The following is a 25,403-nucleotide window of genomic DNA, read 5'->3' as shown; positions in this document are numbered from 1 at the left end:
TCTGTCGTCCCCACACTTCTCCCTTTCCACTCGTGATGGTTATCGGGGGTAGCTTTTTCCAGGGACTGGTTTGCCGCGATGGCGCTCGTGCTGACAGTCACAGCGCTGCAGTCGGCAAAACAAGTGCAAGCGAGACCTGTCCGGGGACACCACTCGATGCGTACACGTTTTTCCTCTTATCCACCAGCCCCTTTGTTTGGGCACAGCTCGGACTTCAGCTCGTCTGCGATGCCTTGCACCTATAGCAAGCACGTACATGGCGTTGCTTGTTTTCTGAACGCTAAGCCGAAAAGTGGTACCTAGTGGTCATACGTAATGGTCATAACTGTGCTGAGCTGCCTTTATTGGAGGTTCAAGCTAATGTAGATTGCCCTAGCTCTGCGATTCGGTCCATTGGTTATAGCAAGAGCATGCAGCATGGCCACGGGGTCACTCTTCCCTAACAACATGAAGCGGGGAGCCATTCTCTCACAGTGACATGCTAGATGTGCCCTTTTCTGTATTTTTCGCCCAAGGCAGGTGAGCCTCTTTCATTCCCGTCCTACCCCAGGACCGAGCGTTTGTGCAGCGCTGGGTGTCACCAGAGACAAAGAAACTGTTACCATTAGCTTAGGACAACACTGTTTAGCTGTGTGCACAGCGCTTGGTGCCCCTCGTGCGGTCCGAGCATTGGAATAGTGGCCTGCTCAGCCCTAACTTGCTATGGCTGATACTCCTGTGAGATGAGAGACCCTCACAAGTAGTAGCGCAAGAACAAGACAAGGGCAGACGAGGCAAGACAGAGACAAGTGGACAGAGAGGCAAGTGTCTCCTGTATCCTTGTCTCGTTTTTAAACTATATTACTCTGTCATCATATGCCAACATTAATTAAGGCTGTCTGTCCAATCCCAGCAACATACACGTTACTCTATGGCATCAAATGCTCATTTAAGCACCAATCAACATGAAAATCAAGTCAATCTAGGTTGATAGGCTACACCAAAAGATTAATAGACATAGTACCAATATTGTGAGCAACAGAGCTACTGTCAGTGAGCGTGATTTAAAAATGAGGTGCAGGTGTTGATCTTTCACCGAGCCTTAGGAACTGTCGGTAATGACGTAATAGCTGCAGTGAAATCTTGCCTTGCAAGCAGACTGGCTATAGTTTACACATTTAAAGGGGTAAAATTCAGCAGAAATTAAAAGTAAAAGCTTTTTGAGCAATATCGGTGCTAAAAAAATAAATCTCAGTGCTCAAAAGTCCCAAACTGTGCGAAAATCCACTAGAAGAAGCTGCTGGCATGGTTCCAATTTCCGTCACGTGCTTACATGGAGACGGTAGTCTCCTGTTTGCAATAATGTTTCCTGTCACCGATCATTCCTCAAAATGACTGCTGAAGTGAAAATGATGCCCAAGGTAAACATACAGAGAGTTTAGACGCACCACAAAATATTCAGTATGAAGCACTGCTTACTGCCTTCTATGCCACATTTAAAGGCGCAGCTAAAGCCCCTCCATCCACGTTTCCGTCGACCAGGTTAAGTACCACCAACCTACCCTCCTCCTCCCCCGCTCCTCTCCCACTCACCCCCTTAGCTTCCGGCGTCAAGCGGAACTTACGTAGCTTCAGCTTCCTTTTCCGAGTGGAAGTGATGCTATGTTTTTTAGCGTGGTTTACTTTCATGTGGATAGAGAGGCTTTAATTGCACCAGATGCGGTTTAAACTGGTAATGCGATTCCATCCAAGAACCACCGCCTATTGTAATCGGCGATCTGGTCGTGTTCGCTGCTTCGTGTCAACCTGTGACGGGTTGTGCCACGAGAGACAACGTACAGTGGAATGTAGTGCCTGGGTGCTTGGAGACCACTGCCGTTTTTCGTGCATTTAGAAAACAGCGACCCTGAACTACTCAGAGCGGGCGACTCAGGTTAGCACCGGCTGCTAAGCACACGTGGGCATCTCACCATAACAGCAATCAAAGCGGAAATTCCAGCAGGGCAACTCCAGGAAGCGGAAATGCCAGAACCGGAAATCTTGAAACTGGATATGCCAGAACCGGAAATGCCAGAACCGGATTTGGTATGAGGGGAAAAGGCGGCGCACATCAAAGGTTGTCGCTACTTAAGAAAGCGGCGGTGGCGCGTGGATGGAGGAGCTTTAGGCGCAGCTAATGGTGTGCAGATATTTGAAACTTTCAAACAACTAATCAGATATTCCATAATTCAATTTAGTGTTCGAATAGAATAGTCACTATTCACAAATAGGAATATTTTTCCAGTACTAGTTCTCGAATATTTCAAATCCCCAACTGCGTGTGATCAAGCATAAAATTAGAGCATTGTAATAAGTGTAATTACAGTCAAACAAACTTATAACGATACCGGTTTTAACAATATATTGGTAATCACAATGAGAAGCTGCTGCACCGTTGACTTTTGTATGTTTTCCATGGTGAAATAATCTGGTTACTACAATGCCCCAATACTGCATTATCGGTTATAACTATGAAGTCTGGCTGCAGGGTATCCAAGCCGAAAGGTAGTGAAATGTGTGGGGATGCGCGACTCTCACGCGTCCCTTGATATGTTGTTTTCCCGCACGGCGCGTCTCCTGTAATCCGGCTTCGCCGCGTGGCCTGGCGCCCGCGGCGGTCGGAGTGGTTGACGCGCAGTACGAGAGAGGGCGCGAGTGTCGCGCTGCTAATGCCGCCGACAGGCGCCGAAAGACAAGGCGCTTGCTCTTTGGTTCGAGATCGTCAAGCGGCGCGGACGTCCCGCGTGGGCACCTATCCATGCTTCTGCGAGACCGCCTCGCGTGGCCTGCCTTCAAACGCGCCACCGTTCGCGTGACCGTACGCGCGAACGACCAGGCGTTGGGATCCAGCATGGGGGCGAACATATTCGCTCGCTATCCAGTCACGGTGAGTCAGTCTTCTAGATTTGTCGCGCGCCCATCGGCATGTTTTGTGGATAGCAACTCGGCTAGCTGGCACTGATCTATGAAAGGTGCAATAAATGCCCTTGTGATTGTTTGCACTACTGTGTTGTCGTTCCTATGTCCCAAGAGTACGGGTGTGAGATCCCCCACAAATGACAGACACTTATTAACAATGGGAATATACAGTTGACTTCCATTAATTCAATCCTCATGGGGCTGAAAAATTGACGGAATTTTTCAGCGGGCCAAAATAAACAGGATGCAGAAAGAAACGTCAACATGCACTGCTGGTTCATTTGGCCAGTAGTACTTGACCGATTCTAACATCTCCCCGTATCAAATGTATGCGCATTCTATGCGTCCAAAGTAGAAAACTAACATAGAGATAACATTAAAGCTCCCAAACAAAGCAGAAATCTAACGCGCACCCAACTTTTTGGCAGAAACAAGACAAAAAAATGAAAAGGGCAGGAGTATAGGCATGTGTTGCACAGTGGCAGCAGGTTTCTTAATGTCCACTTCGCCGCAATACAGCCATGTTATGCAGCAAAGCACAAAATGTTGTTTTCGGCTTGATTTTCTTGAGAAAAAGAAAGGGTGCGCATGAAATCTGGTATATACCGTAACCAGACACTATGAGCTACCTTTACTGCTCAAAGATCTTCCTAGGGCAGGCCGAAAGTAGGCGTTACAGGCAGTAGATGATGCTTGCTCCACGCATTTACTGTCCCCTAAGCTCTGCCAAGACAGATGCTGCAACTAGAGGGGCTGCTATTAAGGTCACCATAGAGGTCAGGCACATGCATGCTCACTGGCCAAGATCAAATGATCTGATGAAGGCCAATGTTAGTGTCAAAACAATGAAAGTTTGGGACCATAGAAATGTATAGGCGCTGGCCGGGACCTTTGATCACTATCGAATTAACCGAAAAATCAAATTATACGAAGTTGATTTATGGAAGTCTACTAGACTAGGATGTGAAAAATCTTTTTATTAATGATGATAACGGCTGCTCATCACTCGACAATAATTCAAAATGTATTTGTTTACCATGCACCACGATAATGTTTGATGGGGCCTTTACTCATTCCTGCAAAATGTGTGGCTTCCTAGACTGCACTGTGCGGCACTCCGTCATTTGATGAAACTAGATAAATCCAGAAATATATCTGGTGCTAGAAATTAGAAGAGGAAAATAACTACAGTTTAAAATAATTGAAGCATGCTTACAATTATGTTTCATGTAATCCACCTAATATAATGTGGCGAAGTGTACATGGGCCAACCTGGTCGTAGTTTCAATGGACACCTACAGCCTGATTTTTTTTTCGTCCTTGAATGGGGCTGAAAATTCAAACTTAGCGATTCATTGTCGTCAATATGTGAACGCTGCCTCTCTGTCTGTCTGTGTGCACGCAGGCACGCACACAAGCATGTGGAACCAGGTCAGGATTGGACCACAGCTTCACTCACGTGATCCCAGTAATCCACAGCCAGGTGTGGCTCATCCTCTTCGAGTATCTCCTGCACTCGGGCTCCCAGGGTATCTGCAGAACGGCTCTGAACCCAGCGCTGCAGCTGCTGCAAATATGCTGTGCCTTTTCCAGCGGGCAAAAGTACGACTCAGAGTTAGGTGCCACATGTACTTGCTTCCTTGCTCAATTCATCATCATGCACCCCCACCCTGCAAGTCAACAGGTACTAGCTGCCATAGAGTTGTTGACTCCCAATAAGCAAGGAAGAATAACTGAGTGGCCCGGTATCTTGTTTGTTAAGACCATGTGAAGCAAACCAACAATTATGCCAGATAAAACATTGGGGGAAATTAACTTCTATGTGCATTAACTAAATGTAGAAATAATAAGAAATGAAGGAAAGGGAAATGAACATGAATGAAAAGATTATTTGCCACAGGTTGTAGCTGAGCCTATATCATCAGCATTTACATGTGCAGTAGTTTACTATTAAGTGACCACAGCAGCCATCCACCCACCAACTTTCTTGACGTCTGACAACCTTGGGAGCGTTAACCAGTGCCACTCATGGCCATGGCAGCAGTTGTGGAACATCTTAACTGCAGGTACCACACAGTATGCGAACTGACACATTAGGTGAGCAACGCAACTGGCCAATAAGCCCTCGTATGCTACCTCATGACATCAAGGTTGCCAAAGCCAAGGCCTTTGCTATCTGTTTCACGATACAGCATAGACCGCTTATAACGTAAATTGCCGGAGTCGAGAATTTCTGCACTATAACAAAAACATTTTTCTAAGGCAATAGACACATGCAAAATGTGTAGACCAAGCAGCTGTTTGTGTCCGGAAATTGAAGCATATGACCGGGGTGTGCCCTAATTTTAGTTGCTGAGGTGGTTCCTCAGCTTTCCAAGTGCCGTACAGCCATTGCGAACCATTTTGTTAAGTCTGCACCAAACCAGAACTTTAGCGGCGGACTCCCGACGAGACGGCACTGGTTAGGTCTAGCCGGGTTAGCAGGGGTGTCAGGCAGCACGCAATCGCGGTAAGCTGACCCTTGACCCATGTTTGTACTCCTAGGTGAACACATGAAGATCTGGTGCAAGATCTTGCGCACAAGCTGAACTGATGGTTGCATGTGTGAAGCAGGGTTCACAGGCAATCAGGCGGGAACTACCATGGATGCATATAGCAAAAGCTTTTATGCGCACGTACTGGTAGGAATGGCGAAAGCTCGCATGTGGACAACATTCTGAACTGATGAATTTGCGAAACACAGGTTAAACTGACAGTGTCAAGGTGCATGCGCGGTATCTGCACTTCACGACGATGCGCATCACAACGGGTGACCATGAAGAACCCTCACGTCCTCGACCAAATTTTGTGTGGTGCTGGAGTTGAAAAAGAAAATGCAAATTAATTTTACCGTTGAAATTCGTTTTTCGAGCTTGCTCAATATGTAATTCAGGGCATTTTGAGACCCTATTCGTGTGCGAAAATATCAGTCGGCGACTTTATTTACTTTCCGCGCACAAACTGAAGAGCCAAAGAGCGACAGTGCCCGTGCATTTGGTGTGTACTGCGTGCCGCTGACAAGCGACCAAGCGGTCGAAGCGAAAGGCTTCTCCGTCACCTACACAACACCCATGCGCCCACTGAGCCAGTACACTGCTGGCGCATTTTCTTATTTTTTTCTCTACGTTCCCTGTTCATTTGCTCCTTGCCTCCTTGTTGATCTCCCCTCAGCTGGTGTGACTTGTTGAGATGCGCGCTCGCTGCCCCGCTTGTCTGCGGTGTATTTTCCGGCAACCAGTACTTAAAACCAGCACTTTGTCTTGTGTGGCTCCATTATAAGCGGTATGCACATACATTTAGTACTATGAGAAGATAAGAGGAAGTCAGAAATGACCACATAATATCCAGTCCTGCATTATAAGCGGTTACGTTATAAGTAGTCTGAGCTGTAGTCACCATCCAGCAAGGGTTGCACTCAAAAAACCAGCAAAAGGCTCAATATGCAGAAAGCGAAGGTTCATTTGAAAACTTAGCTTACTTCCGGCATACAACTAGCTTGGCTGTAACCAATATAAGCACATATTTTCCCAATTGAAAAGTAACTGAGGTGAAAATTCCCTGCCTTTTCACAGAATTTTTCATAAGTGGCAAATTCTCTGAGAATTCCACATTCTCCGAGATAAAAGACACCCTGACAGGGCTCTTACAACCTACCTGGTTGGACGTCCAAGAAAAGTATCTCGCACAAGTGCCAAATGTGTTCGATGTTTCTCAGCAATTCGTACTGCCCATGGAATGAAAGAAGAAAGAGAGGCAATAGAACCACAACCAGCACAAATTATCGAGGCATAGCAGCAACTCCGGAAGAGTGGCATCCCCCCATGATGATTCTGGTGCAAGTTTTGTGCAAGAGTGTGTGAAGCAGAGCACAGGAGTTCAATTAAATTCTAATTCAAATTCTTGGGTTTTATGTGCCAAAACCAAATCTGATTATGAGGCACACCTTAGTGGAAAACTGTGAATTCATTTCGACCCACTGGGGTTCTTGAACCTGCACCCAAGGCACAGTACATGAGTGTTGTTTGCATTTCGCTCGCATCGGAATACGATGGCCGCTGCAACGAATCGAACCCGCAACCTCGTCTCTAGCAGTGCAATGCCATAGCTGCTAAGTTACCATGGCGGGTCACAGGAGCTGTCAAGTATAAATATAGCCAATGCGTGTTACAATGCACCCTATAATCCAGTGAAAGGAGTGTCATATCCAAAGTTTGCTCTATCCAAAATTAGGGCCATGGTATGTTGTGAAATGGCAGAGCTTTGCACCAATCACAGCCTAGAATGATTATTAGAACCTAGAAGCAATGGAAAAAATTAAGAAACTCGAATTTGGCATAAATAAATCATGAGATAGACTCATTTTCACTGTAATCGTACACCTACACTATTGTGCGTGCAGCACCTTGCTGTTCGCCATTTTCTCAAGGCAAGTTACCAACAAATGGTAGTTTATCCGCAAGACATCTTAAATTCTGCCATTGTGGCCACCCTATCTGCGCATGCTGCCGCCGCCAATCACACAAATACTACCTAGTTTGTTTTTCACACAAAACAGCGGTCTGTAGGATAAACCGATGTCTTAAAGGGACACTAAAGGTTACTATTAAGTCAACGTGGACTGTTGAAATACCATCACAGAAACCTCAAAACGTTTGTTTCGTGCCAAGGAGAGACTTATTTTAAGAGAAAATGCATTCTGAAGCGTCCGCGTACCTCTAGCACAGTTCAAATCTCCCGCCCTCCGATCGAGGAGTACTGACATCATGGTCTCATAGTGACGTTGCGCCATCGGTGAGTAGAACGGCGTCCGCAGACGGCGCTACGGCTTTTCTGCGCAAAACGCGAACGCGCGGCCCGAAACAGAGCCAAGACAGAGCCGACAGCAGAGCGAAAGCGGGAGTATGGTGGCTAGCGGAAGGAGAAACGAATTACGTCCCACATTACGTCTCACGGCACACGGAGAGTCCGTTTTCGTTAAACTATAGGCTGCGGCGAGCTCGCAGCGTGGTCTATGAGAAGCGACAAGCCTTTTCGCACTCGCAACAGGGCATAAAAATGTGCGAATCGACGCAAAACTCGGCCTAGAAACGTGCTTCGCCACAGCCAGGGCTCAATACGACCCAAGCTGGCACGACCCAGATGTCGTTTCCCGCACCGCCACCAGGCACCGCTACTATACCTCAAACTCCAGCGCAAGACGCCCATAAGCTGGTACTTCATTCTATGACGCTAACTTCGACGCTCGTCGCAATGGACCCTGACACCGACAGATTGGCTCGCGATGGTGGGCTCAACTTCAGCGATTTGAGCACCGACGAGCGCGACCTGCTGCTGAGGGCTCGCACTGCCGGCGTCGTTGCGTACTACGACGGCGGCCTCGACACCGGCGCTCCGGAGCGGGAAAGCAACGAGGGCTTCCCACGACATCACATGGACGTGGCATTCTCGCTGCTTGTTCCAAATGAAAGTTTCGCGAGCCAGCAGAACCCTCACAGCACGACGCGATAACGAAACTACTGAAACTCCAAAGCGTGCGCGGCGCAGAGTCGAGCGAAAACGAAACCTTTCGAACATCCATATTACTGAAGGGTAACGTCAAAATGTTATTTTTTCTTAGAATCGAATAGACGTAGACGAGTAACATTTTTTTCCGTCTTATAATCGAATGAAATGATATTTTTAATACGAGTAGTTGAGTATTAGTAACACAAATTATGAGGAGTCCTTTCGTCATCGGGCTAGTACCGGAATGTCGCTGGGGGGTCTCAAATCGTGTCATGCATTTACCTCAATTTCTCGGTTACTAAAGCTATGTTCGCGATTATATTGACGCCTTAGATGTTCTAGAACATTGCTCTACCACTTTAACTTGAGTTTCTGGTAACCTTTAGTGTCCCTTTAACTTCACCTCTGATAGGAAACGATGACCACTGTCAAATTTGTAGCAGGAACAAGAGTTGCGATACAAGACAAGTTCAACTCTGAGCCTGCGTCTAGCTGCCACTGCACGGCAAGCGAGATGGCTCGAATGCATTATGCACTTTGCAGTCTGAGTGACGCGAAGTGCACCATCCAGACTGCATTCTTTTTTGAGCAAATTGGTGTGACGAGAAAATCGGTATTCTCAAATTAATAGACTTTGTGATAGTCGGGAGTTACTCTTGAAGTGCTAATATGCTACGGCTCTATAGCGAAGCTGATTAGACCTAAGGGCCCTCCTGTTACTAGCTTGGCACTGAGCTAACGGTGGCAGGCAGTGGTAAGTTTGCACAGTCGTCCCTAAAGCTCTCTGGTAGCTGGGGAGGCATCGTGCAGCACGTCACTACTGTTCTTATTCCCTAAAAAAGTACATTTTCGCACCTAGTGCAAGTGGCCGGAAACAGTTGAGTGCACTACAGCATGCGCACACGCATTGTTGCAGCACAGTATGTTCTAGTACATGCACCATCTGGGCAAAATTTCTGCAAAATTTAGTCCCTTGTAGCTAATAGTTTATTATAGGCAGGTCCGTTAAAAGCGGAATTTGTTACAGGAATGATATGGGCAGAGCAAATTAAGCGATAAGAATGGTCTGTTATATCCGGAAGTATGTTGCATGTGGATCTGTTGTAACAGGCATGGGCTGTAATAGTTTCAGTATGCATAGCGTAAACATTTCTGAAGTAAACAGTTTGCACTTAAATGAGTAACGGATGCACTGCAACCTCCTGTGCATACTTAGGTTGTGAACAAAGTTCATTTTTACTCTGCACCATGCTCACCTACATTCCCAAGTGTGTTCATTAATAAACAACTGCACATACTAATCCAACCGTTGGACCACCAGTGCCCACACTAAAGTTTCCGTTCATGCTACAGTTTTCCATTGTGGCAACGGTGCAATTTCATTAAATTGAGCTTAAAAACATATTTGGATGTGGCATTCTATGGACATCAACTTAAAAAAAGTAAGATGATTCGTTATATTGAAAATTTTGTTACAACAAAGTACATTACATAAATGTTTAAATGTGCTGATAGAGATGTGCAACACAACTCTGAAACTTTTTTCTAGGTGTGCAAGAAGGGTCCAACGTACTCAGTTGGCCAAGGCAGCCTGCCATCAGAAAAAAAGACAGGCACAATTTTAAACACAAAGCAGAACACTCCAGAGACAATCGTGTTTTGCATGTCCCCCTCGTCGCAGCACTGACAGCTATTGAAGGGTGGTGGAATGCCATGTGGAGCATGGCATTCATTGCATGGCATGGCACCATTGTCTGGAATGGCATGCATCGACATAATGTTTTTTGTTCATTAAGGCCATGACTGGTCAACGCTCACCTTTGCGTTAAAATCCAGCCTGCTGTCCTCATCCACCGACTGCATTTCCTCTGCGAATGTGGAGGCAGGGCAAAACATACATATTACATGCTGACATTCCACATTTAACACTGATGGTAATGTGTGCAGGTTAGACAAGTGCTATGGGCCGTGACGACAGTAAAACAACAAATGATGCGCACAACCAGACTAATTCATTCAACCTTTCATTAATATGATGCAAGTCAGTAAGCACCGAGTGACTGGTCATTCAGCACCATGTTACAGGAGCACAGCAGCAAGACTGGCGATAGTGCACAATCATTCATAACACATGCAGCACTATGATCATCACCATTCCTTTTTGCACGCCGCAATATCTACTGTTCATCAGCTCACACAGGGCTGTCAGCTCCCAAGCACAGCTGTGTAGCTGCGCTTGGGACACACAGACAAAGGACAGAAGCAATCCACCAAACACAACACACTATATGTGCAACACACTTTATGTCAATCGGGAACAATAGCGAGGTCACATGCGCACCGCTGCTAAGTGGCAGGTGGCACTGCACCCTCAAGGAAACAAGACAGACAACGAATTCACCATTGTCATCCAAGCTGTTACAAATGAGCTGTAGATGTCATGATGCATATGAAATAACTCATTGCCAAAGACAAGCAAGTCTGACAAAAGAGAAATGCTTCAGCACATCCCTCACCAGCCATGTAACTGACCTTCAACAGAAAGCACACCCTTAGCACATTGAAATGTGGGATGGACGACCATCCCTAAGAGAACAGCTTACCCTGGCAGCTATTCCAGCAGCCATTCAGGGTAGCACGGTAACTCCTGCTGGTGGTCACTAAGCTGCAATGAAACGAAATCAACATGTACTAATACCGAAAAGCAAACATGACAAAGCAGCCACTGCGAAAAAATTCAACTAACTCTTACAAAATGTTCCCGCCAAGTCAATGGTCTGTGAACACTAATACATGTGTGTAAACTACAATGAGAATGCATGCCTAGCATTTCTTACAGTGACGTTTATTGAAGTATAATCCCAAATATTAATGTGACATCATTATCATCAGCTGTCATTGAACTTGACACATGTGGACAAACTAAGCATTCAACTTAAAATGCCTCTCACCCTGGATGTGCTGTCTCCCCCTTGAACTCTCGAGCAAAATTCTGCAAGTCTAGGAATACCGCTGCAGACCATAAACACAAAAGCAGTCACCATGTGCACATGAACAAGAACAACAACAAAAAGAAAGCAGCACGAAAAAGTGTACAGGTCAATAAGCATAGGTCACAATGAATGTGCCAATGTGTATTAGAAATGCCTGTAATAATCCTTAAAACTGCAAGCTTGACATATCATAATATAGAGAGAAAAAATAGCCCCTAATAAGCTTGTGATGAATTAAATTGACAATATAGAGAAATATCATGTCAAGCTGTATTATTAAATTATGCAATAATGCAACACCCATTCTTACTGTGAGAGGGAGTTTGGTCAGCCATAAAAAGTGCAAGAAACGAAAGATAAGTGGCAATGATACCCTGAAGCTTCCACACCATCTTGGAGTGACACGACTAATTTTGACAGCATGACTTAGGGTTCAATTAATTGCTCATCAAAGAGAAAGTGCTACACTTGCACTATAAGGAAACTAAAGACACAACATAACATGTAAAAGTGGCCATATTGCTATTCCAGAAGCACCCCCCTCACCCCCCCCCCGCAACTTATGATTCCAACTCAACTTCATACTCCTATTTAATGCCCCTTTTAGCCTCCCGAGACCTGAAAACAGCTCAGGGAGAGTTTCTTTTCAAGGATATTTTTACTACCTACTGGCATGATACAGACTTCAAGAACCCCCCAGCCTTTTTTCAAATATCACACATAGATGCTGAAAGCAACATCTCCCCATACTTAGAGAAAGTAATGGTCTCTTCAGTTATGGTAAAAAAACGTTTTTCTTTGCCTAGATGTAGAGAGGAATTTGCGATATTGCGTGGTATGTTGGCATATTGATGCTGCATCCAGGATTTTAATTTCACTTTGCAGTAGTTTAAAAGCACTTCACGGGCACTTTCCATTGCCCGTGATGACACGGTAGTTAGGTCAAACTAATGTCAATTTTCTCAGACTGACATGTAGAACATGATTAAACCACTTCCATACAGTTTTGCATGCATATCTGATTTCGTGCCCAGATGGAAACATTGTTTGTAATCACTTCCGAGATAACTGAAGGCAATTTGCTGTTACTATTATGTATATTAGGGTTCTAAGGAGGTCAAAGTGTCTTTCCACTGTTATTTTTGTATTGTGTATTCAATGATAAAATGCAACAATGCATCCAACATGACGGAGAATACCACCACATTGGCCATGAGCATACATACCCCATTGCAGAACTCAAAGAATTTCAGTTATGAGTTACAGCAGTGACAGTGACAACAACTTTATTGGAGTGTCCTGAGAAACTTGATTGGGGGAGCCGAAGGCTCCCCAATCAAGTTGGTGGCTCCACCAATGACGGTACCGGGAAGTGGTCACTCTCTGCAATGTCGTGGGCCCTCTGGACGGCCTGTAGTTAGTGCGTGAATTGCGACCTCTTCAGCAAGTTACGGCATGATTTGTGAAAAAATAATCATCTATCTGGACAATGAAAAGCAAAACCATAATGCAAGAATCGATCCACTGAGATGAAGCCAGGCAAAACTAGGAACGACTAACTACAGGACTGCCTGATCCTGATTATGTGCAGCGCATATAGCGGCTGAATAAAATCTAAGAGGAATTGGGAAGAAACGAGAATGTGAAGGGGAGTGCGTCATTGTTATGAAGTGGGTGAGAGGGTCTAGCCTGTTCGTTCAGAGCCAATGGTTCAGACACTGCTTGTGATGGCGCCACTGCGCAATTCGAAAGCCCGGATGGTCCCATTTTCCTAGTGTGCAATAAAGCAAGTATCAGTATGCTTCACCATGTAGCCTTCAAGGTTGCACGGGTTGTAGAAACAATTAGACGGTACCAACAGAATTTCTGGTTTCGTCCTTATCACTGCAGCAACTGAAGAATGAAAGAATTTCTCATATGCACTGCAGTTGCACAAGGGGGCCTTCAAGTACCTACGTTGGTGTTCGACAGTGGTGTTCCATAACACCAGAAATTACTATTTCCTCAAGAAAATTTTACTGTGACCTACTCTACTTGTTCAGAAGCTATAACCTGCACTCATTCCTGAGTGGACTGTGTTACTCTGCACAGAAGCTCTGGGATAAAGCCTCAATAAAGAGAAGTCTAATTAAAACCTGAATATTTCTTTAATGCATGGCAGTATTCAGAATACATTTCTCAGGCACAGTTACAACAAAATTAAACTATATTTATTATAATTTCGAAATAGTTGAAAAGATCACATTAATTTTACAGACAGACAAGTGAAAATACATTTACAGGCGATTTACAAAATTACAGGTTACAGACAATATGGAAGATAGCCTGGGTCCTGCATTTTTTTTTCTTGAATGCTTAATGTTGTAGTTATTACTATGCTAACATCGTGACAATATTGTATGAAACGTTAGTGAAAGTCAAAATGCCTAATGGCACTATGGCAATATCTTATAAAATGTTAATGACATTCAACAGTAGTTGAACAAAGAATGTCGTTGCCAACATTTCGGTAAGGGGGCTTGTCTTCGTCACCTCAAGCGTCCACCTTCCTGTGAACTGTCTTTTTATCAATCAATAAAATTCTGCAATTATTTTTAAAAGTTCCCTTGTAGTTCAACCTCTTCTTGCACAAAGACTTCAAAGGACAAGGAATGATGTGCACTTTGCTTTGTGGAAGAAAAGCTTTACGAGGGTTGGACTAGCGGAAGTCAAACTCACAAGATGACTCATTGACCAGCTGTCTCATCACCCTGTTGTAGAGGGAAGTGTTCCAACAGACATCATGCAGGTAGCCGGCCTTTCTTTGGCCCCTCGGTTTGGCTTGCTTGGCTGGGCACAATAAAATAACACAGATACATGTATGCAGAGTCTCTACCTGAAACATATCTCCATCAGAAAGGACAACACATTCTATACTCCATTTCATACTTAGCAGACTATGCTATGGAAGTTGCAAAAGTAGTGCGGTCATACAAGTCTCACTCCATGTTTTTCGCACTGCAGTTATCTTTTGATCTACGATGCCTACAGAATAACTACTTCATATATTACAACTACAACTTGTGGACGTTAGTTTACATTGAATTACCTATTATTTGTGCATCTTTTTGCTTCTAGTATACAAAGTGCAATATTTTGGGCACAAGTACAAGCTGTGGCCTCTGGTCACACAAACATGTCACTCCCCTCGCTCAGTGGTAAGTAGCTTCAGATCTCCGACACCTCCCATGTAATAATTATGTCATACCTTGTGACATAAAAGTGCCAGACTTAATGTTACGTGGAATCACACGATGCACACCTGCATGTTTCTTTCATATGGGACACACTGTTTTTTGGTTGCAAATGTGAACAGTGGGTGAAGTCTCTCTAGCCTTTGTAGTGTTGCTTGCTATACATAAAATGGAGAATACCGTCGCTACATTTCACAATAATCTAGTTATGGAGTTGAGGCTAGAACCTGTGTGACCCAGTAAAAAGCAAGAATCAAAAGCAAGCAAAAGCCATATGTCCCCCATAACGAGAATTCCTCCATCCGAAATTGTAGCTTGTTCAGCCTCAATCACCACAGGATACTTCGCAGCCTCAGCTCCTCTACCAAATTACTGCAATAAAATGAACACCCACGAGGCTAATGGTGGTAGGAAACAAATCTTTTATTAGTTCACAGTCTGGCCATACTGCCTGAAGTCAAGTGCTGCAGCCTACACATGCACATTCAAGCAATGTAATTAGAGCAATTTTACAATTTGAAACTGTACTATAAGGAATCTTGTTGTTGTTGATGCCATGGTCTCCAAACTTTTGCTCATGAGTATATGTTTGCGCAACAAAATACAGATCAACTTCTACAAGATAAACTTATCGCTTCCCAATCTTGCTTCCAGTGAACACCAAGTTATGTTATGCAGCAAACATGTTCCGTCTTTTCAATTAAACAAAGGCCACATAAAGCACATGCCTGCACTTAGAGCCTTTGTGACAAGCAAAAGAAAGGATAAGCAGTGACCAACACTGAATTCCTTCCTCATTTGCATCTAGCCTTTTTTCAAGCAAATGCTGTTGATAAGCAGCAAAAATATTAAGTGCCAAGCAGAAGATAGAATGCACTGCTTTGCCAACTGTTGTGTTAGTACAAAAAGTGCACTTTGGATGAACCTACACTTTGCCTTGGCCTTGTGTGCAACTGATTCCATAGTAGTATATAGCCCATAGCAGACTACATCACTGGCTCATCAGAGGATAACAACTTGCGCACCATGTCACCATGGTAGCAATAAAATAAGAGACGAAACTGAACTGCTGGTACTGCGTCTTTCTTTTCTCTCCTTGTGCGATCTTTCAGCTGATAGTTGGCGTTTGTGTTGTGTTGTTCTTGTCATTCTCCTGGTGTTCTCTGTTTTGAACACCTGCCTTTTCTTACCATGGATGTTTTCGAATTTGCAACTTAAGGGTCACTGCCTAACTGCAATGGCACGATTGCTTGCATTTGCAAAATTTCAGTGCGAGGGAAGCAAGCAGTTGCCACAGGGCAGGTCTTGTCTTCACACACAATATTTTCAGAGAGGCGTTGTGATACAAGCTTCGCTGAGAAGTGACAAGGAAGCCTTACCATCCGGAGCCTGGGGGAAAACCATGAGGGAATTCCCAATTCCCCATGCAAAGCTGGTTCTGCCACTCGCGAATGCAGGGTCGGGCACACGACACTGAAAACAGGTATGCTAGGTTCATTATCAAAGCAGAACATCGAGAGCAACATCAGCTGCTAATAAATTCAAGCACATAAGAAAACAGACCACTCTCATTAATATGTCGCAGCTCGTGTTTGATCGGACCCAAGTTGGTAGTCCATGAGGCTATGCAAATCGCAGCAGCTGACTAAAGAGGCACAGGAAAGACGAAGTGAAGCGCTGACTTCAAACTAAAATTTACTTTCGTTAAACACGAATGTATACATTCGCGCATGGAACAGTCGTAAACCGAAACATAAGATCGTAAACTTTTTTGAGAAATCAAGTAGTTCAGGCTAGTAGACGGCGTAGCAGTTAAGTTACGTTGGTGTTTACGTGGGAAAGTGAATATAAATTTTATCTGAAGTCAGCGCTTGTCTTTATCTTTCCTGTCCTTCTTTAGCAGCCTGACGTTCGCCCGCAGCTCGCGCGAACGTCAGGCTGCTGACTTCGCGACGCGTTGCGCAACGCTTGAGCTGTGTGATCACCCGGCAGCTCCATGGTGTATCAAAGGTGACACAGCGAACATGAACGCCTACGATTTCGCCTAGTTGAAAGGGTACAAACGCGCGTGTTTCACGCAAACGATGCCTGCAGGCACCTGTGGAACCGCTACCCTCAAACAATGCTCTTGTGAAGATTTAAGCACGGAGCATTTCTTGTATTACGGTCTCAATTCAGACAAGACAGAATCTGCGAATGCACTTAAATCTGCCTCGTTCCTTACTGCACTGTCGGCTCACATTAAACAAAACGGAATGATATGAAAACGCTGTGAACTTCATATGAAGGCTAGTCTAGTTCGCAGCGCGTGACGTCTAAAGTTGTAGACGAGTGAGATGACCAAGCAAGTGTCATTGCACCTATACTAAACACTGTAAATTCCGCTAGTCGCTAGCGCGAAAGTGCGTTTATCGCCTTAACTTTGTTTTGAAAGTTAGGTGATTCCACTCTTCAAACTACAGTGGATGTGATGGTGATGACAACAGCTATAGAACTCACTGAATAAAGGCGTACAAAGTCAATTTGGATACGGCTTACCCGAAAGGAAGTTTCGTCGTCCGAAAAAGAATACATACTGCTGTTCAAATCTCAACGCTTTGCGACTTCAATAATTCAACCCTTGCAGCTACTCACGCACGCCGCCATTGAATAAAGTCTGCGGCTCGTGCTCGTGCCGGCGACTTTCAAAACACGATAATGATGATGATGATGCCGAGGTTTTTGTCACTTGTTCTTGTTTTGGGGTTATCGTGGTTTTTGCAAATTACAGTTAGCGAAACCATGCAAAAATGAGGTTGAGTTATTATAACCCTTCGCGATTGATTTACGCAACGTTTCAATCAGTATCAATGTTTCGGTTCTGTTTATCCACTGATCAGCCTGCGCGCGTTGCTACCAGCCTTTGTTAATTAATTTTAGTTAAAAAGGACGCGATTTTTGCGCAGTTTAGCTCTCTGTTCTACAATCCCCTACTGAGTGAGGTCCACCTAAAACTTTAGGTCAACATTAGTGTCAAGATAGTCAAGGGACGTTCAAGCGACTCGAATGTACTTGCAATTTCGAATTTTGACGTATATCGAAAAGACAGATAAAGTTGAAACCCCGCAGCGCAAACCCATTCTCTTCCGATAACAACAAAAAAAAAAAAAGGAGTGTGTCAAGTCTGCTCCACAAGCAAATTTTGTGCCAGTGGATCTATTTGAGTCATTCAATGTATCTAATGTCAGACAGAAAGGCACCAATCTTTCAGTTTTCAACCCTACCATCCTACACCTAACATGATACTTTCTTCAATAAGCTGCTTCTCATCGCAGAATATTCTGTCACATGTCAATGTTGATGTAGGAATCTTATGGCACTGTCGCACCAGTCTTGCTTTTAATAGGGTGCCTCAATCCTCCTTGAGACATCGAGGCGCCCTAGCTTAAGGTGTTTAAGGTTTAGACAATTCCATATACGATGAAACTATACTAATGCTTTCCTTGCAAACACACTGAACACTGTAAAACTGCACATTAACAAAAAAAAAAAAAAACGAAGACTGAAATCAATTCATCAGATTTTGTACTTAAAGTTGTACACGTCTATATAATGGGTTAACCAGTCCGCTCTGAATAAATTTATGGCAATTGTGGTGTCCACCATCTCAACGGCATCTCTACGTAATTTAACTTCTGCAGCACTACAGCGGTGGTCTAGCAGCAGGTACCATATATCGGGTTTCATCAATATGGCTGCATGAAATAATAAGACTCGGACACAATGTTCTCTGTGTCTACAGGGTAGTCCTTTATGAAAGGGAGCACGCGAGCGCGTGACCCGTGCTCTGCGGAAGTAGTGTTTCTGTATTGGGGGCGAGCTCCACCACTGGAAAAGCAGGCGCCACCGTCAGCGTGACGTGGCATATGAGGGATCACGTGGACACAGCGGCCGCGTCGGCTGCTTCGGAAGCGCCCAAGCGAGCTGAAAACGAAAGTTTACCCACCTGCGCTGCGGTTCCGATGAAGTGGTGAGGCTTTCCCGCCCTGGGTATCTGCTTGACAACATTTGAAATCACTACAATAGATATAGTGGCTGCCTTTGGAGGCGTGCAGCGTGGTAGGGTACTGTTCGGTGCCGCAGTGCCGAACGTACCCAACGGAGCCCGGTGTCAGCTTTATTCACACGTAGCCGCAGGACAAGAAGCTGCGTGAAGTTTGGCTCGCGAAACTTAGAACCGGCAAACAGCCATTGGCTACAACTCGGGTATGCAGCAAGCGCAGACGCGAGGAATATTTCTGCTACGGCGCCGGGACTGCGATGTTTGGTATGAGTATCAGAAAACTCGCACTGAGACGTTCGCCCGCGCTCGCTGCCCGGCTAATGTCACGACGGTTTGGCCTTGTTGATGCTAGACACTGACAATTTTACTGGAATGGAAAGAGAGTGGTAAGAAGCACATTAAACAAAGGCATGACATATGGTCATGTTTGTGTTATGGATCGAGTGGTAAGAAGCACATTAAACAAACACAAACATCATAACACAAACATGACCATATGCCATGCCTTTGTTTGATGTGCTTCCTACCACTCTCTTTCCATTTCAGTAAAATTGCCAGTGTCTAGTATCAACGAGTTCATAGGCCAAACCGTCGTGACATGAGCCCGGCAGCGAGCGCGGGCGAACGTCTCAGTGCGCGTTTTAAAACGCACTAGATTACGAAAAGCAGCGCGAAATCGCCCGCTGAGTGCATACAGTGCGACGCAACTTTAGAAATAATGTTGAAACGTCCAAGAATTTAGAAAAAAGAATATTTAATCGTCGCGACGGCACATCACATGTCGCCGTAGGCGTCGAAGTCTCTAAAACGAAATTATTTTTGAACAGTTCTTATAGCGTCCACGCAGCAATGGTTGCTAGTGTACTGTCAAATGCTCACATGCTGCGGCCTAAAGCTCACGGCACGGTGCAAAGACGCGCTCTCAGCGAAACGAAAACATTGTGCGCGGACATGCATGCAGACGCGCAGTCGGTCGCCGCGAACCCGTGCGATCGCTGCATTGCGGCTTCATTCTGTTATGCGCCATTTGGTTATACAGACCACCCGCTATAAGGACATATTTCACATAGTTTACGCTCAGCGATTGCCAACCTTTCACACAAAAAAAATTAAGCTGGTTCAGGAGACTCCATCGCGGCGACCGCACGCAGTGGCTTTCACTGTACGTATTCGGTCTGTAAACACCTCTGTGCTTTCAGTTTGCCCAATATTATTATCTCGACAGTAATCCCTCGTTTTGAAAGTATTTACAGAAATGTACAGGAGGGCTGCCGCGTGGTTTTTATTACGCGCCGTAAGCCAAACCTATGAGGAGCGCGCCGCGTGAACCCTCACACCTATGCGGAGGTGGAATTACAGCATATGCTACTATTTGGTAGCATATACAGTAACTCTATGTGGAGGTAAGGTACTTTATGCGGAGGCTGCTTAGAGCGCTAGCAAATGGGAGTAAGTAGGAGCACGTCTACTTGTGGCGTGATCTGTTGGCGGCCAGAATAACCTGGCATGGCCGAAAGGCAAACGCCTGCTAGAATTAGCTAGAACCCCCCTCCCCCTCCTCGCATGATGTTGCGCAAGGAGCGGGATCTGCGGCGCAACGCCTGCTGCTAGCAAACCGCGTTGGATACGCAAGCGCACAGGAAACGTGGAAGCGCCAACATACGCCCCGTAGTTACTAGTTATTTTCGCTGGCGGCATTGCGCGCGAGCTGTTATCGTTTCATGCAGCGCACGATTTTGCGGGCTGTGCACGAGGACACACGACTAGCGGTATAATTCACCGCTACAAGAGTACTGAGGTAGAACAAGCGGATCGCAGAGTATCACGCGCCGGAACACGGTAGAAAATGGCATAGTTTGGGTACCTGTGCACGTGACCGCACGACCGTGGGAACAAGCAGACGAAGCGGAAGTAAATCTCTTTTGCTTCGGTGCGAAGCAAAGAAGACGCAGACATTCTGTTTGTGTGTTTTGTCATTTCCTCAAACTTCAATTCAAGCAACAGATCGCACAAGTGACAGATGGTGCTTTGAACAATTCTGGAAGGCACGTGTCACCACGAGCGACGTCTCACATCGGACTCGAGTACGTAGGCGCAGGGACGCGACTACGTCATCCTCCGGCTCTGAGCGCGGCGGCCGCGAGAAGGAAAAACGGCGTTCGGTTCGAAATTTCAATCTTTCCGTCGCGCGTAGCGATGCAATACTTTGCGGCATGGTCGTTATCACGCAATGTATGCTCTGCGCTTGTCAGCTCAAAATGGCCAGAACAGGATCTCTAGGGCAGAAAGCTTGTCCACCTTCTACAAATCAGAGGGCACACGGTTTGTTTTTGTTGCCCCTCCAGTGGCCTTTCTTCAGTAGTACAGGCTGTAATGAACGTGCAATGCAAGCGTAGCAAATTCTATCTTGAATCACAGTACCTCCATACACTTCCGATGTTCTTACCAGTTATTCCCCCCAAACAATGGGAGTTAAGGCCGGCCAAGGACTATGCTCTTGCCCATTCAGAGAATTTTGTTCTTCTAAACAAGGTTGCATGTGACCTAACAAAGTATAGTCACAACTGCTGTCCCGTTTTCAATGAATGACGACACTCACGGACTCCTCTGTGGGACTGCTCACTACGCTCGCACATCGTGACAGGACGCCAAGTCCTCGAAAAGTTGAGCATCCCCTCATGCAAGCTGGAGTGAAGTTCCCCGTACGGCAGGGAATCCGTGACCTTTTCCCCCTCTCCCGAAGAACACACACACAACTACAATACTCTCGGACAAATGAGAGGTGTGAAATCATGTAAAATTTCACGTAATAGACTACTTCGGCACCAATGTTCACCATGCAGTGAAACTTCACGCTGCTGGGCGTAACATTGGCTCTGATATCATCGTAACTTGGTTGAGGAACAGTGCCATTAAAACTAGCCACTGTAGCCATCCTCTTCGTGGAGAGAAATAGGTTCTACATTGCCAATTAGCCAAATTTTTACAACCATCTCTGGTAAACTTCCCACAATTGTCTGCCTAGTGAATTGCAATTTATGTTCCCTCAGCCTAATTTTTATGTCCACTGCAGGACAAATACCTCTCCCAGCGATCTCAAATCACCTGTCTTGCGCTAGCCCAATTCCTGCTTGCAAATTTCAGAATTTGATCACCCTGCTCAATTTTCTGCCACCCTTGAAGGCGCTTCCCCTGCCCTCGCATCCCTTCTGTAACACAAATGGTCCACCGATTATCCACCTTATGCATTACGTGACCTACCTACCCCTTTCTCGTATCAACTATGTCGGCTATTGCCGTTTACTGTCCAGTCCATCAATCAGTCTCTTAACATTAAGCCTATTTTTCATTCCATCTATCTTTGGGCAGTCGACTTTTGCTAACCTCCAAGTTTCTGCTTCGCATGTTAGCACTGGCAGAATGCAATGATTTTACATTTTTCTTTTAAACATTGGCAAGCTCCAAGTCGGGATTTGTTAATGCCTGCCATGCATGCACTCCAACCCACATTTATTCTGTCAATTTCCCTTTCATAATCGCGATCACTTGCAAGTAATCCACCTAGATAAACTCTTGCAGATTCCAGAAGCCGACTGCCAATCACAAATACCCGTTCTCTTGCCAGGCTACTGAACATTTCCCATCTTCTGTATATTAATGTTCCATAAATGGGTTTAAAAAGCAGCAACACAGCAGAGACCACTTAACTCAAAATTAATGACAAGTATTTTATTTTTTCTGGAGCCTCTCGTCACAAACTATATATATATATATATATCACACCTTCTCACCACACAAACAAACTACCAGCACTTCCCATTTGCATGCTTATATCAGACCATGAGCATTCTGCACTGCGAGGAAACGTCAGGCTGATAACGCAGTGACAAAGAAAACAAACAAAAAAATTTATATTCATATATTTACAAACATTTATTTTTTTTCTCTCTTCTCATCCTGATTTCATGCAGCAGTGCCACACATTTCTTGCTTCCGTGTGGGGTAAAACAACTTTACAAGGGGACTTCGTTTGCTCTGTTTCACTTGCCCTACGAATATGTATACATATACATTATATATATATATATTTTATGTGTGTCAACTTCACAAACGAAAATGGAGGGCACGAAAATATTACAGGAGGGGAGAACAACATTCTCACAGCGTGCAAGATGGCTCAGTAGAAAAAATACTACCGTAGGCTGCTGCAATAACCCTATCTCCACACCACACACCCAAGTGCTACTTATAACAGACTACCAAGAAAAAAAAAATTTCAGAAAGAAGAGCAAATTTGTAAACACAACTGCACTCTGTGGACATTCTTTTCCCCTTTACGGCAGCGCACTATCACGTCAGAAAATTAAAACGTGGAGGCAATGCTTTCCCCCATTCACAATGCCACAGCCTGCCTGCTAGCGCCTGGCAATCGTAAGCTTGTTAACTGCAAGTAAAAAAAAAAAAAAATATGAAAAACAAAATAGAGGAGGGCAATGAAAGCAGCATGCACACACACAAGCACACAGACACGCACACCAGAATGCAAGAAAAAAAAAAGCTTCTGTAAAAAAATATGGCGCAGAATATGAATGCAGCAAAGTGCCTCACGATGTCACTTCCTGGCAAATATGTACAAAAGAACCACTCAAGCGCACACGCACTAACAAAATGAAGAGAGGCAAAAGAGAAACGAGAATCAAGCACACGCAATGGGATAAGTTCAGCTCAGGCTATTCAGATAACGACAACCCAAATAGACAGCTCCCTCCATAGTTCCATTTCTTGCTGGTGCTGTTTCAATCTAGAGCCTTTAGACTAACAAAAGGCGGCAAAGCGACATCAATCTGTGTAATGTCATCTCAAAATGCGCTATTTGGACTTGGCAAAGTCTCAAGTACACTTTGTACTGTTTATAATTTTTTATTTTTTAATGTGCTGTACCGAGTCTTTGCTGGTGCTCATCACATTGAAAAATCCAAGTGGCACATTTGTGAAACGGCAGCCTTAAGACTGGTGCAGCACTGCCATTAGGCATGGTGTGGATGCCACAGACAATGGCACTGCCCAAGCAAACATGCAAGAGATGGAACCACTCAAGGAGCCACAAAAATACCCCCCTCCCCCTGCTCCAGATAGCTTTAAAGAAACTTGTAGAAAAAAAAAAAGCGCTGGCCAAGCTTTTCATCATAACACTTGCAATCTGCCAACAAACAAATGCAAGAAACGCTGATCCTACACCTTTGCCAAGTTTCTATTTTTGCTATCAAATGTCACCACTAATGCTTTACATCAAGGGTGTCTTTACAGAGCACTGTTGCACATGGTGAAAAATGTTTTTGAAGGATGCTCTACAACTGGCCGGCAGGCATCCGATTGTTAAAAAAGGAAAAAAAAGGAAGAAAGATTTAACTATAAGCAACAAAAAACAAGCCCAATGAGCCAAGGAGCAATGCATTAGGTCTTGTTCGAAATATAAAGTCAAAGAAAAAAAAAAATGCAATTAGAACACTTTGCAGGCATAACCCATCAATGCAGCAGCATGCGTGTTGAAAAGCAAATATTTGTAGTAAAAAAAAAAAAAGCACATTTCCCCGAAATGACTTCACACAATCGCTGCCTTGCGAGAGGACCCCACCCAGCAAGACAGGTCTGAAAAGAAATGGTCATGCTTCTACTAGTGGCAAGAACACCAGAGCCTGCCGTTGCCAGTACACATTGCCTTGAGTCTTTCGCTCTTGCAGAAGTTCATGACAAACTAGAAGACAAATTTGAAGGGGGAAAAAAAGCCTGTAGGGGCTATAATACAGCAAGTGCATGCTACGAGGAGAGATAGAAGAACAACTGCGCAGGTAAAGATGTGGCGGGGCAAAGAAAAGAAGGAAAAAATGCAAGAAAGAAAAAAGAGTTGGTCTTAAGCACAGAAAGAAAAAAGGAGGCAGCGAGCAGCATCACTATCACTGCAGCAGGGCCACAACAGTACGCAGAGGCACGGAACACCACACGTTTCTACACTCGAAAAACTGTCCCACGAGCAGCCAGCCATTTGGAGACCTAATGTCCAGTCGCACAGTCTCGTTGGCAGCAGAGCCCTGCAAGCCCAGCTAGGCATACAACAGGAGCAAAAGATGGGCCACAGAGAAGGGGGCAGCAGAAAAGGCAGGGGAGGACTGTCTTGTGAGCGCGTTTGGACAGACAACCTTTTCTGCTCCATCCCTCTCGACAGAAGGGCGGGGTGGGGGAGAGAGTTTGAGAGGTGCATTTTTTTCTTCAAACAAAGGAGAGTGGGTGAAGAGGCATAGATGCAAACTCTGCTTGGGTGAGGAGGGAGTAACTAATATTGGGAAGGACATCCAAGCGTAACACACAGGCTGCTCAGTTGCCCCAGTAAGGGTATCCCTGTCGGATGTGGCCACCCGGTTGCTGCTGCTGCTGCTTTGCCAACGATGGAGGCGAGCCACGAGGTCCCACAAATTGTGGGTACGATGAGCCTCCGGGCTGCTGCTGGTGGCCTGCTGCTGCTGTTGAGGATGCCACCGCCGCTGCCGAAGACTGGGAACCAGTCAGAAAACCTGGCTTCTCAAAAGACTGCACAGAGCGTCAAGGATGGGAGGAAAAGAAAAAAAATTGTTGCATCAACTTTTTAAACACCAGGCG

General features: G+C 45.1%; 2 protein-coding genes across 18 annotated transcripts in view; both read right to left on the bottom strand.

Moving 5' to 3' along the window:
- Positions 1–17,401, bottom strand: part of Nup75 (nuclear pore complex protein Nup75) — a 77,988-nt gene extending 60,587 nt beyond the window's left edge. The window contains exons 1-8 of the mRNA XM_075685649.1: positions 17,246–17,401; positions 16,087–16,180; positions 14,193–14,303; positions 11,433–11,493; positions 11,085–11,146; positions 10,300–10,349; positions 6,631–6,700; positions 4,397–4,521 (exon numbers count right to left, since the gene is read on the bottom strand). Of these exons, the coding sequence (XP_075541764.1) occupies positions 4,397–4,521; positions 6,631–6,700; positions 10,300–10,349; positions 11,085–11,146; positions 11,433–11,493; positions 14,193–14,303; positions 16,087–16,180; positions 17,246–17,281 (609 nt within the window). The 5' untranslated portion in view covers positions 17,282–17,401. The remainder of the gene's footprint in view (positions 1–4,396; positions 4,522–6,630; positions 6,701–10,299; positions 10,350–11,084; positions 11,147–11,432; positions 11,494–14,192; positions 14,304–16,086; positions 16,181–17,245) is intronic.
- A 5,056-nt stretch (positions 17,402–22,457) lies between these two features.
- Positions 22,458–25,403, bottom strand: part of LOC142575880 (uncharacterized) — an 81,439-nt gene continuing 78,493 nt past the window's right edge. For 14 of the 17 annotated variants that reach the window (XM_075685633.1, XM_075685632.1, XM_075685641.1 and 11 more), the window contains one exon: positions 22,458–25,334. In XM_075685633.1, the coding sequence (XP_075541748.1) occupies positions 25,122–25,334 (213 nt within the window). In that variant the 3' untranslated portion in view covers positions 22,458–25,121. The remainder of the gene's footprint in view (positions 25,335–25,403) is intronic. The other 3 variants (XM_075685646.1, XM_075685647.1, XR_012826725.1) reach the window with 2 other exon arrangements.

Source organism: Dermacentor variabilis, chromosome 3 (assembly GCF_050947875.1).
Source record: "Dermacentor variabilis isolate Ectoservices chromosome 3, ASM5094787v1, whole genome shotgun sequence".
Taxonomy (NCBI): Eukaryota; Metazoa; Arthropoda; class Arachnida; order Ixodida; family Ixodidae; genus Dermacentor; species Dermacentor variabilis.
Note: the sequence above shows the minus strand (reverse complement) of the source record. Positions and strands in the feature narration are given on the sequence as shown.